This window comes from Penicillium nucicola (genome assembly GCF_028828085.1).
Source record: "Penicillium nucicola strain IBT 29836 chromosome Unknown utg000006l, whole genome shotgun sequence".
Lineage (NCBI taxonomy): Eukaryota > Fungi > Ascomycota > Eurotiomycetes > Eurotiales > Aspergillaceae > Penicillium > Penicillium nucicola.
Window position 1 is genome coordinate 1,852,195 of NW_026643130.1, and position 17,046 is coordinate 1,869,240.

The 17,046-nt window shown below is 48.0% G+C and overlaps 8 protein-coding genes across 8 annotated transcripts; 5 read left to right on the plus strand and 3 right to left on the minus strand.

Moving 5' to 3' along the window:
* Nucleotides 1-230: 230 nt before the first annotated feature.
* On the plus strand, nt 231-983 carry N7511_006707 (putative oligosaccharyl transferase subunit Dad1; the record flags this gene model as incomplete). Its single annotated transcript, XM_057129084.1, has 3 exons — nt 231-485; nt 667-845; nt 917-983. 3 exons carry the CDS (start codon nt 231-233, stop codon nt 981-983), a joined length of 501 nt encoding a protein of 166 aa, XP_056983640.1.
* Nucleotides 984-1,460: 477 nt separating this feature from the next.
* N7511_006708 (putative mRNA splicing factor RNA helicase (Prp16)) lies at nt 1,461-4,380 on the minus strand (the record flags this gene model as incomplete). The annotated part of the gene is made up of 3 exons (XM_057129085.1): nt 1,461-1,868; nt 1,935-3,475; nt 3,531-4,380. 3 exons carry the CDS (start codon nt 4,378-4,380, stop codon nt 1,461-1,463), a joined length of 2,799 nt encoding a protein of 932 aa, XP_056983641.1.
* A 297-nt stretch (nt 4,381-4,677) lies between these two features.
* N7511_006709 (putative prefoldin subunit 2) lies at nt 4,678-5,407 on the plus strand (the record flags this gene model as incomplete). Its single annotated transcript, XM_057129086.1, has 4 exons — nt 4,678-4,813; nt 4,873-4,963; nt 5,092-5,284; nt 5,375-5,407. Coding segments are annotated over 4 exons (453 nt in total), but the record flags the coding sequence as incomplete, so codon positions are not given.
* Nucleotides 5,408-7,027: 1,620 nt separating this feature from the next.
* On the plus strand, nt 7,028-8,015 carry N7511_006710 (nuclear transcription factor Y subunit beta; the record flags this gene model as incomplete). The annotated part of the gene is made up of 4 exons (XM_057129087.1): nt 7,028-7,199; nt 7,440-7,550; nt 7,604-7,731; nt 7,794-8,015. The coding sequence occupies exons 1-4, from the start codon at nt 7,043-7,045 to the stop codon at nt 8,013-8,015; spliced, it is 618 nt and encodes a 205-aa protein (XP_056983643.1). The 5' UTR covers nt 7,028-7,042.
* Nucleotides 8,016-8,646: 631 nt separating this feature from the next.
* N7511_006711 (uncharacterized protein) lies at nt 8,647-11,053 on the minus strand (the record flags this gene model as incomplete). The annotated part of the gene is made up of 12 exons (XM_057129088.1): nt 8,647-8,731; nt 8,791-8,854; nt 8,912-8,971; nt 9,035-9,128; nt 9,182-9,703; nt 9,760-9,834; nt 9,957-10,068; nt 10,134-10,259; nt 10,309-10,479; nt 10,534-10,593; nt 10,632-10,754; nt 10,806-11,053. The coding sequence occupies 12 exons, from the start codon at nt 11,051-11,053 to the stop codon at nt 8,647-8,649; spliced, it is 1,740 nt and encodes a 579-aa protein (XP_056983644.1).
* A 1,081-nt stretch (nt 11,054-12,134) lies between these two features.
* Nucleotides 12,135-12,412, plus strand: N7511_006712 (uncharacterized protein; the record flags this gene model as incomplete). Its single annotated transcript, XM_057129089.1, has 2 exons — nt 12,135-12,147; nt 12,183-12,412. The coding sequence occupies 2 exons, from the start codon at nt 12,135-12,137 to the stop codon at nt 12,410-12,412; spliced, it is 243 nt and encodes an 80-aa protein (XP_056983645.1).
* Nucleotides 12,413-13,670: 1,258 nt separating this feature from the next.
* Nucleotides 13,671-14,171, plus strand: N7511_006713 (uncharacterized protein; the record flags this gene model as incomplete). The annotated part of the gene is made up of 2 exons (XM_057129090.1): nt 13,671-13,875; nt 14,017-14,171. The coding sequence occupies 2 exons, from the start codon at nt 13,671-13,673 to the stop codon at nt 14,169-14,171; spliced, it is 360 nt and encodes a 119-aa protein (XP_056983646.1).
* A 1,101-nt stretch (nt 14,172-15,272) lies between these two features.
* N7511_006714 (NmrA/HSCARG family protein) lies at nt 15,273-16,385 on the minus strand (the record flags this gene model as incomplete). Its single annotated transcript, XM_057129091.1, has 3 exons — nt 15,273-15,355; nt 15,409-15,754; nt 15,810-16,385. 3 exons carry the CDS (start codon nt 16,383-16,385, stop codon nt 15,273-15,275), a joined length of 1,005 nt encoding a protein of 334 aa, XP_056983647.1.
* Between the last annotated feature and the right edge of the window lie 661 nt (nt 16,386-17,046).

Consider the following 17,046-nt stretch of genomic DNA (forward strand, 5'->3'; position numbering starts at 1 on the left):
TCAACAGACATCAAGACCTCTGTATACTTTATAGTCCAAACCACGTGACCACGCGATAACGGAGAAGCTCCAAGCTGGCATCAATGATCTCCTCCACTCCGCCATTGCCCTTTCACCCACCGACCATCCCCATACATACCAGGGACCAAAAAGTGTGCCCGACCTCCAATTCCTGATTCTCAATTGCAACACCACTCAAAAATACCCAGCACCCCTCGAAATTCAAAATCATGGCTGTCAAGCGCCACGCGGCCTCAACTACCTCCGCAACACCCTCCACACCCACAACCCCAACAACAAAGCCCCTCTCGTCAGGCCCAGCCACCCTGAAGACAAATGCCTCAGCAGCAGAAATTGCCCAGCATGTCTGGCAGCAATACGCCACGACGACACCGCAACGTACACTCCTTCTAGATGCCTTCATGGTGTTCCTCGTTCTTGTTGGTGGTTTGCAGTTCCTGTACTGTGTCCTGGCTGGAAACTACGTGAGTCATCATCCCCGTACCCTCTGCGCTGCGATATCTGTCTCCCTTTTTCGTTTCAATGGATAGAAAACGTACATCTAATCAGATGAATGAACCCCATAACATGAGCAATCTATGAACAAGGAACAGCGCTATCATTGGAACTATCATGGACTAAGCTAACCTCCTTCACTATGAACAGCCCTTCAACGCTTTCCTGAGTGGCTTCAGTGCCGCCGTCGGCCAATTCGTCCTGACTGCCAGTCTTCGTATGCAAACTAGTGATTCCGGTGCTACGTCGAAGCCAAGCTCGAAGGGAAAGAATGCGCGGTTTGCGGATGAGCAGGATGAGGAGCAGGGGACGGGTTACTCGCATGAAAGGTTAGTTTTCTTCCATCTTGCTCCATTTTATTGCCGAGGTATGAAGATTTACTCACGTTCTGTTTCATTAGGGCCTTTGCCGATTATATCTTTGGAAGTCTGATTCTACACTTCTTCTGCATCAACTTTATTAACTGAGCTGTGCTCAGTTGGTGCTTCCCTCATTGTTCAATCCCGGTCTGATGTGGTCTGTCCTTTGTATTTGGGATTGATTGGATGAGCTGGTCAATGGATGGATTGGGAATGCTGTCTTGATTAGATGTTTGTATTGGCATTTGGGACGTTTTTCTTTTTTAGCCTGTTCCCTTTGGCTGGTCTGTCTGATTAGGATGGGAATTGTTGTTCATATCTAAGGTTTAGTCAGTTATCAATGTGAAGCTTGACTTGTTGAACAAATATGTACCCATGGCTTGAGATGGCATAGGTGTTTGTATAGAGTGAACCCCTACATTTACAGGGGAGTACATTTCACAAAGTATAATCAGTCCATGCAACTTAAAAGTCGATGTATTTGAAATGCAATGGCGGGTATCTATTAACTAGATCCATCTAGATGGATTGAAAACAACAACTCAATGTTGTACAAACAGGGCTGATGACAAGTCTATGCGAGTATCAAAATGCCCGTCCAGGCCTTCGGGGAACAGTCGGTCTCTTAACAACACTTGCCCCAGAACCACCACCTCTTCCTGCGCCTCCACTACCACCGCCTCCACTACCATTGGCGCTAGGCCGCGACGAAGTAGAAGATGACGCAGTGAGACCGCCAACCTTTCGACCCGGCTTGATGACCGGTCGACGCACAGCAGATCCCGCGCCAACCTCGACTTCTCGCTTGCGGCGTGTAGGATCATTCCGCTCTTCCTCGCGCTTTTTATTTGCCGCCGCGCGTTCGCGGTCAAGTGCCATTTGCGATTCGATCTCCATGCGTTTGTTGAATTCGAGTTCTGTTACGCGGCGGTCACGTTGCGAATAACCTTTTTCTTTCACAGAGTAAAAGACACCTCCTAGTTCGGCGAGCCACTTTATGGATATGTTAGTTTAACTCTCATCTTGGGTAAAATAGAGTGGTGAGAGGGAGTCACTTACGTGTGGATCGACTGCTGTCACTGTGGACATGTATTCCTTCGCCGTGAGGATCAACTCGTGGTAGACTACGTACTCGGGAACGTAGCCCAGGCCGTAAAGTGCACTTGTAGGGTGAAGAGCCATAGTCACGCTGGTACGGAGATTGATGAATTCGCCAATACCCTTTACGCGTGCGGCTTGATGGTAAAAGCCCGAGCAGATACATTTGCGAATCGTGTCCCAGTCTGTGCCACAGCTGATAAGTGGCATTTTCTGGGCGGTCATGATGTCGTGGAGTTGGTCGCGGACTTCCTTGGCTCGGCGGAGGGTTTTGGCGTGTAGGAAATGCTTTACACACCATGAGTCGGACCATCCGTTGGTTTTCCATTGAGTGTAGACGTGGAGGAGGGTTAAGTGGTCAGACTCTGGGACGAAAAACTTCTCGCGGGCTGAGTCTGATTCTTCCATTCGTTCTTTGGGGCGATAGAAGACATTAGGGACTGAGAGCATTGCGACGATGGTCAGCATCTCTTCGCTGCAGCCGTATTCTTCGGATGCCATGATGATCAGCTTGGCGAGAGGGGGATCCATGGGGAATGGTGTCATGCGGCGGCCTAAGGATGTAAGATCACCCAAATTGTCTAAAGCACCCAGAGACCAAAGCTCGAAAAGAGAGGTGGAAATTGTCTCTTGTGGGGGAGGATCCATGAAGTCAAAGTCCATCAAATCCTTCACGCCAAGAGACTTGAGCAAAAGAACAGTATTTGCGAGACTGGTACGTTGAATCTCGGGAATCGTTTGGATGTACAACTCGTTCTTGTAGGCCGTCTCGGTGTAAAGCCGATAGGCCTTGCCTGGCCCCGTTCGGCCAGCTCGTCCAGATCGCTGGTTTGCGTTGGCCTGGGAGATTGGCGTGATCTGAAGAGTGTCCATGCCCATGCGCGGGTTGTACACCTTCAACTTGGAGTAGCCAGCATCAACGACATACATGATACCGTCGACAGTCAAACTGGTCTCGGCGATGTTGGTAGCAACAATAACCTTGCGCACACCCGGAGCAGCTTTTTCGAAGATCCTTGCCTGTTGTTCCGCTGGCATTTGACTGTAAATGGGTAGGATGCTTAATTTTGGGGGGTCATTCAATAGCTTCAATCGTTCATCAGTCAGCTCGCAGGTTGCTTCAATGTCCTCTTGTCCAGTCATGAAGACGAGGATATCTCCCGCGCCTTGAGATACGTGAATAGCCAAGATCTGCTTGACCGCGCTGTCAACATAATCCTCGCAAGGTGTGCGAGAGAAGTGAAGGTCAACCGGGAATGTTCTGCCGGGAATGATGAACTCCGGGGCACCTCCGTAAAAGCGCGAGAAACGTTCTGAGTTCATAGTTGCTGATGTCACAATCAATTTCAAGTCTCTGCGCCGAGCTAGAACTTTCTTGAGAAGACCCATCAACACGTCCGTATTCAAGGCTCTTTCGTGCGCCTCGTCCATGATGATGCAGGAGTATTTGTCAAGATCAGTCTGTGCCAGAGATTCTCGCAACAAGACACCGTCCGTCATATCTAGATAGATACTGATTAGCCTTTGTTTGTATATAATGTACAGAAGCAAACTCACATTTAATCACTGTTTCATCACTGGTGCAATCCTCAAAACGAATCGCATATCCAACAGTAGAACCGAGATCTACCTCCATCTCCTCGCTGACACGCTTTGCGACACTCATCGCTGCCACACGACGAGGCTGCGTGCACCCAATCATGCCGTTTTTGGAGTATCCATCCTCATGCAGGAATTGGGTCAATTGTGTAGTCTTTCCCGATCCTGTCTCTCCAACAACAACGACAACCTGGTTGTCCCGGATGACTCTCAAGAGATCTTCGCGCACAGCAAAAGCGGGAAGGTATTCTCTCTGTTCCCGTATAGTCTTGCTCGAGCTGAACGCGCTGGCCCCAGTATCCTTCTTCAGGTGCTTGGCGAACTTGTTCCCTCCTCCTTTGTATGTTTCTTCAACAGGCATGGCAACTGCGCTATCGCCCTCATCCTCCTTGACACCCATCAAGTTGCCCAGAGCTGTGCCAGCCAGGTTTGTCGCTTCCTGGGCCTGTTTCTGTCGCTCGCGCTGTTGTCGACGGTCACGCACAGCTTTGCTTCCCTTTCGACTGAATACCGCCATGTCACTCTGCGGGTCGCGAACAGCGGAGATCGGCTCGAGCTGCTTCGTGAAGATGGTGCGGCCATCGAGGAAAGGTGGCCGGAGGTCGTGGACGAGCAAGTGGACTCGAGTTGCCTCTTCGTCTTCCGGCATAAAATCACCTTCGTGGTCACGTCTTTGTGCCACACCGGATGTGAGCATTCGATTGGTTTCCCATGTGTCGATATCCTTCCGCTTGGCGTCGCGTAGTTGTGGCGGGAGATTGCCAGAACTCTTCTGCCTTTTGGCAGGGGGGCCCATATCGCGAGACATGGTGATGGACCTATTTGCAAGCCAGATGGGACTTGGATCACAAGTTGGGAGCTGTGGTGGAAGTTGCTTCGATCAGCAATCGCCAACGAACTTATCGCTGTCAAACGGTGCAAACTCCGATATCAGTCACGTGGTCTACAATCTGCTTTGTGTTGCACATACAATGGCATCAGCAGGCAGGTAAATTATTTAAGTAAGGTAAAAGAAGCCCGGGTTTTCATTGTAGTACAAATGTTCCAGTGTTTTGCTTGAAACGTATTATTCGCGGGTTGAGATGGGTTTAGAATGTTCATAGTGGCCGCTGCCAAACACCAAACTGCTGCCGCCCCGCATCGTCATCTTAATTTCTCGAGCTTTCTTGTACTGCATACCACACCGTATCACGCCATCATCATGTCTAGCCAGCAGCAGATTGATCCCAAGAAGCAGCAGGGTATGTCCCTCAACTGTCCAATTCTTCAGTGCGAAGGCTAATGTGGCCCCTCAATCCAGAGCTCCAACTCCAGTACACCAACTTCAAGAACACCCTCCAGCAATTAGCACAGAAAATCGGCGATATCGAGCAGGAGGCTGAAGAGCACAAGTACGTTTACCTGGTTTCATATGGTTGTCCGCCAGGAGATCTTGCGCTGGGTTTAGACCAGGAGCTACACCATTTCAGCAGAAAGTCCTTGGCGAAGTTACATGGTGCTAACGTTTTGGTCTCATCAGGCTTGTTATCGAAACCCTCGACCCTCTCCCCCAAGACCGCAAATGTTTCCGCATGGTGAACGGTGTTTTGGTTGAGCGCACCGTTCAGGAAGTTCTTCCCACACTCAAGACGAACTCGGATGGACTGAAGTCAGTATTGGAGGATATGCTCAAGCAATACAAGTCAAAGCAAAACGAGCTGGACTCTTGGAAGGTATGTCGTCTCAGTGCGAGGGTCTCTCATGCCTGAAATTTTCTCTTTCTCGTGAATCAGGGACATTACTAATTTGCTCTTCCAATATAGAAAAAGAACAACATTCAGGTTGTGCAGCCTTAGTGGCCTTTCTTTCTCATATATCAATTTACGTGCCCCATTTGTTGCCCCCGGTGGTACTGTCCAAGTGCGATAGCGTGAGACTACCGGCGTTACTGGGAACGGCAAAAAGAGTAGACATAATGTAGCGTTGATTCGTGCTCTGATGCCAACTTGCAAGAGATTCTTGTTTCATAGTGTTCATAGTACCAAGAAATATACCCATATCTTCTGGATCCTGAGGCCTGACCATGTGAGGGTGCGTGGAAATGTATCAGCCTGGGCCAAGGAATCAACGGTAAATTATCAACTGGCCCGCTGGGCCGGTTCTGGCATAGATGTACCTCGCTCTTATATGACATCTGTCTCATTCGCAAAAAAAATACAACTTATATCTAGCTCTATCACATGGACTTTGTCTATCAAGGTCTCGGCCAGCAAAGGTACAGGGCTGAAAAACTTTATTTCTGTTCAATTCATTGGGTAGCAAGAAGTGACGATTAGATTGAATGCTATGTTTCAGACGCATATAAGTTATCTGTGTGCTTTATGTAGGGTTTGGTGCCTGACCGCATAATCAATGACCAAGGCATTGTTGGGCTATGCAGTAGGCATACGCTTGTAGGACTTATGTTAATGCAGTATCAAGGCAGAAGTATAATTATGATTTCATATGTGTACAGTGCAGCCTCCACAGATGCATATCGAGACTATTTAGATATGTATTGCAATCTGTATTGCAAGTACGGTATATCTCGCGTTTCAACCCCAAGTGCCCGATGTAACGCTGTAATGTAATATATATTCCTGTATCTATGCCTCAGGCGCCCACCATCGGATGCAATCATGACTGAGCTGAACTCGCTCTCTCCCCTCTTTGACTGTGTCGGCTGCTTCATCCGCTTCTTGATCATTCAATTTACCCAGGAAACTTCTGCATCCTATAGTTATACCCGAGAAGTGCTGTTGTGGCTTTGTTTGGCATCTCAATATTTACATTGGTAAGTGACCAACCGAAAGGCGTCCCTTCGATCTGCCCAGGGAGTTCTGGTTCGCCAATTGACCTCAGCTCACGCCCTCCACTCAAAACACCATGTTGACATTAGCGCTCTGATCTCAGATCCAGACGAATCGGAAGACACCACACTAAAGGAATTAAACGGTATGCTCTTCTTCCTCCCTGCACAACTTGCGCCTGTTGGACAGTTGGGCTCCCCCCAATCTGACCCACCCTCGCTGCTCCCGCGTTGCATCCCGCGTCACCACCCAAGCTTCACTGGCCTTCCCCGACTCGTGAGGCGCACTTGATTGGCATTTCCACAACAGCGGGTGCGACGCGATCGCAGTTATTAATCCTGGACGGGTTTCATTCCATTTCCCGAAAACCACGAGGCTAATCCGCCTTGCGTTCATAGAGCTAGATCGCGCATTATTGCCAAATTTCCCCGACTTGTTATTTTGAGGCTACTGTGAAGCGGTTCGTACCCAGCCGATACAACCCTGTCCCGTTTTGACGCAGCCGACTCTGCGCTGTCCTAAACGCAATCGATCGCGCGCCAGCATTAGATCTGACGTGGTCTGACAACAGGCACGCGAAACCTCCAAGCATTGACGCCCAAACCCCGGCTCCACTGCCCGTGTCCAAAACCACTCATAATCATGTCGTCGACCTCCCCTTCGAAGGAACCTGAACTCGACCCCGAGGCGCAATCGGGCGAAGAACAAGAGCACATGGACAAAGACCACCACGACCCGTCAGGACACCAGGGCGAATTCGAGGTGAAGGAGCAAGATCGGTGGCTTCCGATTGCAAATGGTTAGTTGCGTCGACTTGCATGTTTCTATTCCGATTTGCGCGTACCTTGCCGGTGCCCCTCTGTCTTCCCCCGCATTTCAAACTCCGTTACTCCCAACTGTGCTTTGTACAGTCCCGCTTTCGTCTTATTTGATACTCGGGCATGCGCCGCACTGATTCGAGATGGAAGTCGGTCTCGTATCACGCGAATTTGGGTTTTGTTTCATTTGATCGGCACCATACTGACCTATGTTCCTTTAGTGGCACGTATCATGAAATTGGCGCTGCCTGAGAACGCAAAAATCGCAAAAGAAGCCAAGGAGTGTATGCAGGAATGTGTGAGCGAGTTTATCTCTTTCATCACAAGCGAAGGTATACTCGAAAGGTTATTCATAACCCGGCATCTGCTAATGTACCCTCGACAGCCTCGGAGAAATGTCAACAGGAAAAGCGCAAGACTGTCAACGGTGAAGATATCTTGTTCGCCATGACTTCTCTTGGCTTTGAGAACTATGCCGAAGCCCTCAAGATCTACCTCTCCAAGTATCGTGAGGTAAGCCATACCCAATCAGCAAGTGCGCGCATATATAATGTAATATGCTAAACCAATTATAGACCCAATCTGCACGCGGTGAGAACCAGCGTCCCCCAAGCGCTGGCTACGGCGCCGGAGGACCTGTCGGTGGCTCAGCCCGTCCAACAGGATTCCCTGATGCGGAAGCCGGCAACCCCCTGCTTAACCCGAACCTTGACCCATCAGAGCAAGATGCCGCAGCATATGGCTACCCAGCCATGGTTGGCCAGCCCCACAACGGCGCAGGCGGAGACGGCTACTAGGGGGTGATTCCAACAAAGAAGGCATGTCCTGGGATAGCCATCTTTGAGGTTTTCAGAACGGAAGTGTGAAGCGTGCAGGCGTCTTTGGTTTCGGTGTTTGTCTACACTGTTATCTCGGCCACTGGATACAGCGGAATGTGGGGTGTCTCTACCTAGAAGGGTTACCAATCCTTGGATTGCGTTCTATTCGACAGACCAGGCCTGCTTCAAGGCCGTTTATAATGAGGAGTTTTGCGGGTTATTAGGTATTATGGGCTTCATCGGATGACTGAGACTGTACATTGATTTGAATGACAAACTGTCTTCCTGCTATTTGTCTTTTGTATTATGTAGACCGTTGAACGGTATTTATCAGTTGATTGTCTTAATACTTCATGGTATGCAGCTCTATCTACTACTAGGCATTCCATGGCCATGAGCATCAAATTCCATTCTCATTCTTGCACTCACTCAGGCCTTAAATTCCTAGAATGGACTTGTATGTCAAGATCTGAGGACCTCAAGTTGTGAAGTGGGCTGTTGGATCTAATCTCCTCCCAGCCATGAATATTAAAAGAGTACTAAATGATAACAAACCGTTTGACGCCGAAGTCTTTGGCGTGTCTATGTGCATTGTCCTTCAGGATTCGATCTATGGCGCATTGCCCCAGTGGCCCTCAGGCCCATATTGAGCCGGGACAGTAGGCCAGGTATCCACGCCATCCAGCAAGGCAAGTCTAGAAGGGCTAGTCAGTGTTTGATGCTTAAAGTATAATAGCTCGGACGAGTAACCTACGCCATGCCGCCGCTCAGATGCGGTTGAATGTGGCAATGCATGAAGAATGCTCCTGGGTTTTGCACTGGTGGGAAAAGAATCGTCAGCCTGGGTCCAGCAAAGGGATGATCCAGACACATACCATGGTAGCGAATTGCCAACCAAGCCGGTCCTTGGAAGGCTGCTGGACTGGTGAAGGTATCTGCCCGGTACGTCTGTTAGTCTCATTGATATCGAAGTATTGTTCGGGTCGACTCATGCATACCTCTCACGGGAGGGTTGACCAGGTTGAACATCTCTGGTATCTCCTTGATGGCTTCTGCAACTGAACCGTAGGTGAACTCTCCAAGACCGAAGCCCTGAATATGTTAGAAATTGGATGGACCAGATACTGTATCCGATAAGAACTCACAATAACATAAACCGGGTTCGAGTGTTTGTGCAGTGGATGGCCTGGCTGGAGGGTCGTGGAATCTCCAACAATCTTGAAGATAATATCCACCCAGGTGTTGTTCTTAGTAGAAATGACCAGGCTGCTATTCTCCTGCGACGTGGGATCCCAAAGCATAGGCCGGTCAGCCTCCATCGCCAGTTCGTAAGCGTCGTTCCCGTTGAGGGACCACCTCCACGCCTTCTCATAACGTCCGATATCAAGGATGTAGGTCTCATCCGCTTCTTGGTTTGGTCTGTTTGGTACCAGCGGTTTAATGGTGTTTTCATCGAGAATGACAACGTCAGAAGTCACAGGGTTACCACCATAGTCGATAGAGGGCGTGGAATAGATAGTTTGATCGCCATTGGCATATGAAAGAGTAGCTCGACCTGCGACCTTCTGGTTCAACCCAGAGTTAGCAACGAGAATGGGATAATCTCCTGCTGTGTTGTTTAGCTTCACTAGAGCGGAGTAGCGACCACCAATTGCGACTGTCAGTGCCTAGAAAAGGGGTCAGCATTGTATTGGGACGTATGATTGATCAGAAGATATCGCACATCCACTTGCACTGGTTGGATGTATTGTCCATCAACCTCATATACCCACATGGAGTGGTTATTGATGGAAACTGTCTCGGTTAGTCTGCATTGCTCGGATAAAAGACCATTGCGAACATACCAGTTGGAACCGAGAGGCTAGCCGACCCGATGAAGTTGAAGCTTGCCCATCCCTTCCAGCCTTCAACTTGAATGACTGCTTCTTCCGCGTCGGTAGCATTGCAGATATCATACATGGTAGGAGGCACCAAACTGAAGTTGTGCTTTGCATAGGTTGTTTGGGCGTAGGTATTGTCAAGTGCGAGACATCTTCATGATTGATCGTTAGCTATAATGAGAGTTGAATAATTCCCTTAGAATTTCGCGTTACTTACCCTTTCACAGTGTAGTTTTGTCCTTGCAACAGGGCAGAGAAGTCAGGTGGAACCAGGCTGGTGGCATATCCAGGGCTGACGCAGCGTACTCGTCCCTTCCCATTGACCAAGAGAGAGTCGGCACACCTAGAGATATTGTTAGTTGTTGCTGTGCTAATACATTCATCAGACTCACAATGTGTCAATATCCGCGTCCACAGCGATCTGCTGCAACTCTTCGGAGGTGTTGTGGAACCAATCAGAGAGCATAACCAGCTTAGGATCTTTAATCGCTTGGTATATTTGAGCGCGTGTTGGGATATCATTAGCCATAGCATTGGCCATGTCTTTAGCTGCTGTCCGCGGTCTGGATTTCGCATTTTAGCTTTCTGATACTAGTTCTCACTGAATATGATCTTACCTGATGTAAATAGGCCCGTACAAGCCATCTATGAGTTGTCCCGCAGTGTGCGAGTGGTACCTATGTGTTTTTAGCATTCAAGGCTCTGGGCTGGACACAATGAGACTTGCCAGTATGTTCCATGCTGCGAGACAGTGAATTTGGAGATAAATTGACCCCCAGGAGGAATGAAACGCTGCGAAACCCCCGGTACACCATCAGACCAAGATGTTCCTTGCTGACTATTCTCAGTCAGTGGTTGAACTCAATTGACTGGAACAATACAGACTCACTCAATACCGTGATAGTGAATTGTGGTGTTGTAGGGCATGTAATTGTTCACTGTCACCTCGACCTTGTCGCCCTCATCCAATAAGAGTGGAGGTCCAGGGAACTGGCCATTGACCAAAGCTTGCATACGCTCGACTCCATCGGGCGCTCTGGTCTCCCAAGAGAGGTTGAGCTCAAATTTTTTGGGAGACTCGAGGGAAGGCAGAGCAGAACTAAAGCCCGCGAAGTAAAGAATCGTAGACAGCTTCATGACTGCCAGGAGGTCCTCCAAAATTCATAGAGACGGAGCTCCATAGGATCCTCCAGATCAATAAGTACTAACATGCTTTGGCTGAGCTCGGGTATACACTACTGTACTGTACAAGAAGGTCTAGACAGGGGTCCCCCTGAGAGGTCTCCAAGATTTCATTCCTAGCTGGTGAAAAGCCAAGCAATGCCGTAAGGGGCTTGGATAGCTGTTCTCCGTACTGAACCTAAATGGCGATGATTTGCATACCAATCGGCTGGCACTGGCTTTTGACACGATTTGAGATGGTGAACTGCCGATCTCTTGGACATTGTCCACAAGTGATCGGGCCAAGGTCGGACTTCTGGCGTTGGAGTTTCTTTGAGATGCATAAGATGCATAAGTACAGTCTATGTATCAGCCTCGGCAGCCTTCCGGGGGCTGACAGTCTACTGTACAGTACTTATGGAGTCTCTCGATCCACTTATCTTAGTCGGATCGACTGGCCGATTGAGCTTCGCAAAAGAAGATTCGATTTGAGCCGCAGCTGGTAGTTCAATATGAATGCCGAAGAATGATTCCGGAATTTGAGGGAAGAGACCCCCTGATTCAACCTTGGAGACCCTGGCATTGGCCAGCGCATCAACTATTGTATGCTGGCGGGTTTGGTGGATCGGATCCACCACCATTTATGGATTTGCATAATTCCTGCTCTTCTCAGGCAATATTGAGAATAGAGGCATAATTTGAAAGCTACATCCGAGCACTATGTCTTATCTACAAAATCTCTCGATGTGATAACAAATCCAATAGGACCCGACAATTAACACCTTGGTCCACTCCATTCTTTATTGAACCTTGCACACCCTTGAACTTGAGCATTCATGTAAGTTATTCATAAAACAAAAGACATATAATAATAGTCACTGTGGAAAACAAAGTTTTTACTATAGGCATTATGATGAAGCCCTTTCATTAGATTATACTATGCGCATGTAATGTCAAGAACCTCAATCAGACAAAGCATCTCTTTGAGGTCAATGTAGTAATGCCATAGTTAACTATACGACATCCTAGCAGGCCCAAGCTATATAAGCTCGCTTTCATGTCAAAATCAAGTAGCTAACTATCTAACAAACATACATTCACTCAGCTCAGCTCAGCTTAGCTCATCGCAACAACTTGCAAACTGAACAGTTAGTACAACAGCCCTTCTCACACGCAATCCCCGATCTAACATTCATCATGGTCAAGCTGACCAAGAACCCTCCTATTCCAAATCCCCCCAAGCCAGCTCCCCCGCCGCGTGAGGCGGGCGATAAGCCTAACAAGCTGTGGAAGCCTCGCCCTCCTAACCATGCTCCTGAGGCTCCGAAGGAATAGTATTCATATCCTGAGTGGTGGCACTAAAGCTGACCAATTTCTTAGATTCTCTTAATTGGCAAACTTTCTATAACAAAGCGTGATAGTCACATCAAGTATCTTGTAAGTGTGGCAGATATTCTCTTAATGGGGGATCTCAGTTGTGGAGGTACCTGTATACCTTAAGCGCATACAGTGGCCGAAGAGGTTTATTTCCCCCGGTTGAGCCTAAGATTTTCTATTCTTTTCTTTTGTTCTCTCTTTTCTTTTGTGTGATTATGTTATATCAAGGTTCATAGCAATAAACAGCGTTGGCCAAACAATCTTCTAGTTCTGTAAAGCCCTAGACTAATCAAAAGAAACCGCATGTTTTTTTTAGGATGGAGTATTCCATCTTTATTATTTTGATCTCACTCGTTAGTGCTAGAAAACCATAACGATGGCTGGTTGCTGTAGTCCGAATGATGCAAGCAAAGCAGGCAGCATGTTGGAGAGTAATACAGCCTATCGTTTTTAGCCGCTTTACACCATCTGCGCATGCCTGTCTACTTCGCCCCAAACAATTGGCGCATGTCTTCCTGCATATTTTTTGCCTTGCCAGCACAACCCTCCTGCTCCTATCATACAGGTGACACGACATATACTGTACTAACACGCGGGGAAATCTTTGAGCCTCGGATTCTCTTATGTTGTTGAGGCTTCCCTATCTACATATTATACTAGTAAAGGGTGTCGGGGATTTCTCCAAAATTTTAATTTTGGATCAATGCCGAAACTTTCATTCTAGCGCAATCACTTACAAATCCAAGGTCCGTTATTTCAATCTAAATGAGGCGAAGTTGTGACCGGTTATCGGTGGAGCGAGACATCCAATAGTATTAGAAAAACAGGGGTCGTGGGGCATGAGGCTGTGTATGAGCGTGTGTACTAGGTACTAGATTAGTCTGATTTAATTGTCGCAGCATCTGGGAAATTTCAATCGTACTGAGTGTTTCGCTCTCCTGCGCGTCAGACTCGAACTAATAATGAACGTGGGAGGCCAAGTCAACTTGCATCAGAGGGGTAGACCAATCAATCAAGTTTACCTCCCAGGCTCCAACAAAACTTCCCAAGGTCTTTTCGATGGTTTCCAGTCAGCCCGATCAGCCTTGAGAGCAAAGAGCCATGTATTGTAGCTTAAATAGAGGCGCCCACTCACAACTTTGGCTATTACATTCCAATTCTCTTTTTGCTACCTAACAATAACTGATCAGTCTATACAGACTCGCTTCAATTCAAGATGGCTGTGAAACACTCTCTAGAGAATGACAGAGCTGTGATGAATATGTGGGGATACGTATTCATGAACGTGCAGATGCTTCGCACTGCCCTGGATACGTGGAGACCCGATTTTCCTGACGGCAACAAACGCCTTGCTCTTGTTGGAGATAAGGTTCTCGCACTGATTTTTGATCTTGATGGATATTCCAGGAATGATACGCGAGGTAAATCTTGTCGCTTGATGCTCTGACAAAATTTGATTTAACATTATTCTACAGGAAATATGACGATTCGTCTACACTCCCGATCATCAAACAGGAAACTGAATGAGTTGGGGCGTTCGCACAGACTCGAAAGATATATAGTTCTGAATCCGTCCCAATCAAGTGTTTCAAATGATATTATGGCGACCACCGTGGAAGCTCTGGTGGGGGCTATCTACCTTGACAGCGGTAATCTGGAGGTTGTCAAGGCAGCGATGATCGAATTTGGCATCATGCAAGCCGAGACTGAAGTTTAATCTTCAGTAAGATTTCTGTCATTCCTTACTTATTTCGAAGGCCAATTTGACTAACGTATTCTAAAGCCAAAGTGTGTTGCGATTACTCCTTACACGTCTTCGTATATGGCAGGATAAAGGGGCTCGGGATCCCCTCGTGAAAGGCCCGGACCGGTTCTAATATCAGCACTTGGAACATGATATCAGGCCCAATTGCTGATATTTGAACTTTTCCGGGTCTTTCTCGTGGGGGCCCGAGCCCCTTTATGATGGTATGTATGGCTCCGTGTGGTGGGAGTTATATTGAGCCAATTCTCTATGTCTATTTTGGTCTTCTTTGCACTTTTGGTTTTATTTCTATGGTTCGGTTCTTAAGAGAAGATATGGGGTTCTGTCAGAGCCCAATCTTGTCGCGGACAGTTTCACAATACCTGGCAAGCTTCAACAGTACAGGTATTCATGCGGCTAAAGAAGGAGAACCTTATTGCCTCTTGGAGATTCAACATCCCTATCTTCGAGAACTTGCTTTGTTCTCATTTATGTATCTAGCTATAGTCACTCTTTCTTCAGTTCTACAGTTTTAATCTGCTTTAAATTCTACTGTTACGCCTATCACTTATAATGTCTCTATCTAGTAACGCCTCTTGTATTATTGATAGGAACAAAAATAAACATACACATACTTATTCTGATCCAGGAGTCGACTGCTCTTGATTGAACAAGGGAAGTTATGAGGCGCTTTCTAATCTCGAAGAGGCGACAGGAACGCAAAATCCATCACTACGAGTTATATGAGCGGCTTTGGCCGCCATTGATTCGCCCAAGTTTCCTCGACCTAGGTATGGATGAATATTGTGCAGTAGAGAAATTCTACTAGAACATTGATAACATGTGAATTGAGAGAACCGTGTCTGCCCAAGAAATACGATAGGGAATGCAGATTTGGTACAACATAGTGATGGATATTCGATTAGCGTCCTATCTCTTTTCACTCTGAAGTCGCCTCAAATCTAGGGACCAAGTTGTATTCAGGAGGGAGAGCGGGTGAACCAAGACAGAACCCTTGATCAGAAGGTAAGACTATATTGGAAGTCGATCCCGTGCAGAGTAGCGCTTGGAAAACTACTTTCCTTGTGCGAGCACCTTTGACCAATCCTGCTTCTTGAAGTAATCCACCATATTGTCCAGCTGCGGGGGGAGCCCAACTAATTGAAATATCAGCAATATAATAGAAAAACAGAGAAATTCGTGGACAAACTCACATCTTTGGGGTGAATGATTGTGGGGTCATCTCGGCCCTCATAACCAAACTCGTTGCAGTAAGCCCAATTATCGTCTAATTCAATGCTCAACTCGGGCGGAACAGGAACGTGCGACTGCCCTTTATGCAACATGACACATTCCGCCCCTGTTCCACTGGCTTGCGAAAATGCCTCGGAGAGTTCGCGTAGGGTACACCACGCCCTATGGCCGATGACATTCTTTCCGGCGCCCTCTTGCACGAGGGCCTTCACGATCGGCCCAGTGTCTTCTTCCGCGGCGATGAAGGGCAGTTTGAGATCTGGATCGAGATTGCCAACGAACTGAGCTACGCCATGCGCTGCCTAGAGAGATGTTAGAGATGATCCGGCGGGTCAAGGAGATCATTCAACAACTTACCATCACGGGCTGGAAGTTCGGGTTCGAGACAAAATTGCTCAAGAAAAACCCGGCCTGGAAGATGCTTGTCTTCTTCCACAGCTCCGGGTAAGTTTCTTTTCCCCACACCTCCGCCTTGGCTTTCGAGTCAAAATGGTAGACGTGCGTGTACTTTCCCTGGGACCACTTGGTCGCGTTGGAGAGGGAGGACAACACGAAGCGCTCCAGTGTAGGAACCCCCACAGCAGCGGCGATAACGGCCTTTAGTTGCTCGGTTTCATGGTTGGCTGCCCAGACATTGAGCGGCTGACCCTTCGCCTTGGCTTGGTTGGCAGGGTTAAAGTATAGGCCCCAGAAGTCGCTAACGGCGAAGATAGCATGCGCATTCTCGAAGGCCGACACGAGGGTCGATGGCGAATCCAAGTCTGCTTGGACCACTTCTGCACCGCGCGCAGCCAAGGCTTGGGCCTTTGTGCTCGTTGGGTTTCTGGTCACGGCACGGACACGCCATTGCGGCTCCCGGAGGAAGACCTCTGCGACTGAACCACCCTGGTTTCCCGTGGCACCGAGAATAACGATAAGTTTCGTGGCTACCATGATGGATAGCGAAGGAGTCGATGTTTAGCGTTGGCTTGTGTATTTTAATTGAGATTGTTGCGATGGAAAAGAATAAAAAACCGATGCGGCTTGCTAGCTATTTTATAGTTGCCAATGCTGCCGAAATGAGCACCACCCTGGAAGTCGAGGGAACAAAACCATGAAAGAGTGGGAGGCTTCGGCGACTTTTTTTTTTTCATGATTTAGTTTGCTTTGGCCTGATCGACCCGGGTATGGTTTGGAAGAGGTGCGTTTTGTGGATCGTCACCACCAAATTGGATGCGGATGCCACCGGAAATCCTTTAATGACCACTTCAGGTATCCATCTCAGGGCTAATTCATGCTGATTAACGCTGATCAATCATAGATGGTAGCTCCAGCGGCTGGCATAAAATGAGGGATTACTCAACAAGCAATGGATGCAGATCCCCACAGACACCCTCATGGAAACAGAACATCCAATGAGCTTCCGAACGTAACTTAAGTTTACCACTCATCGTGATTCATTTGGTCTCGGTTTGAATTCCCCACTTTCGATCCTATTTTACTGGAAGATCTTGGCAAGTTTGAATCAATGCAGATGATCGTGCCGGAGTCCCCGTCGGCAGCGGAGAGTTAGAACAATCCAAAAGTCTCCGCGGTGCATACGGTGACATAGCTG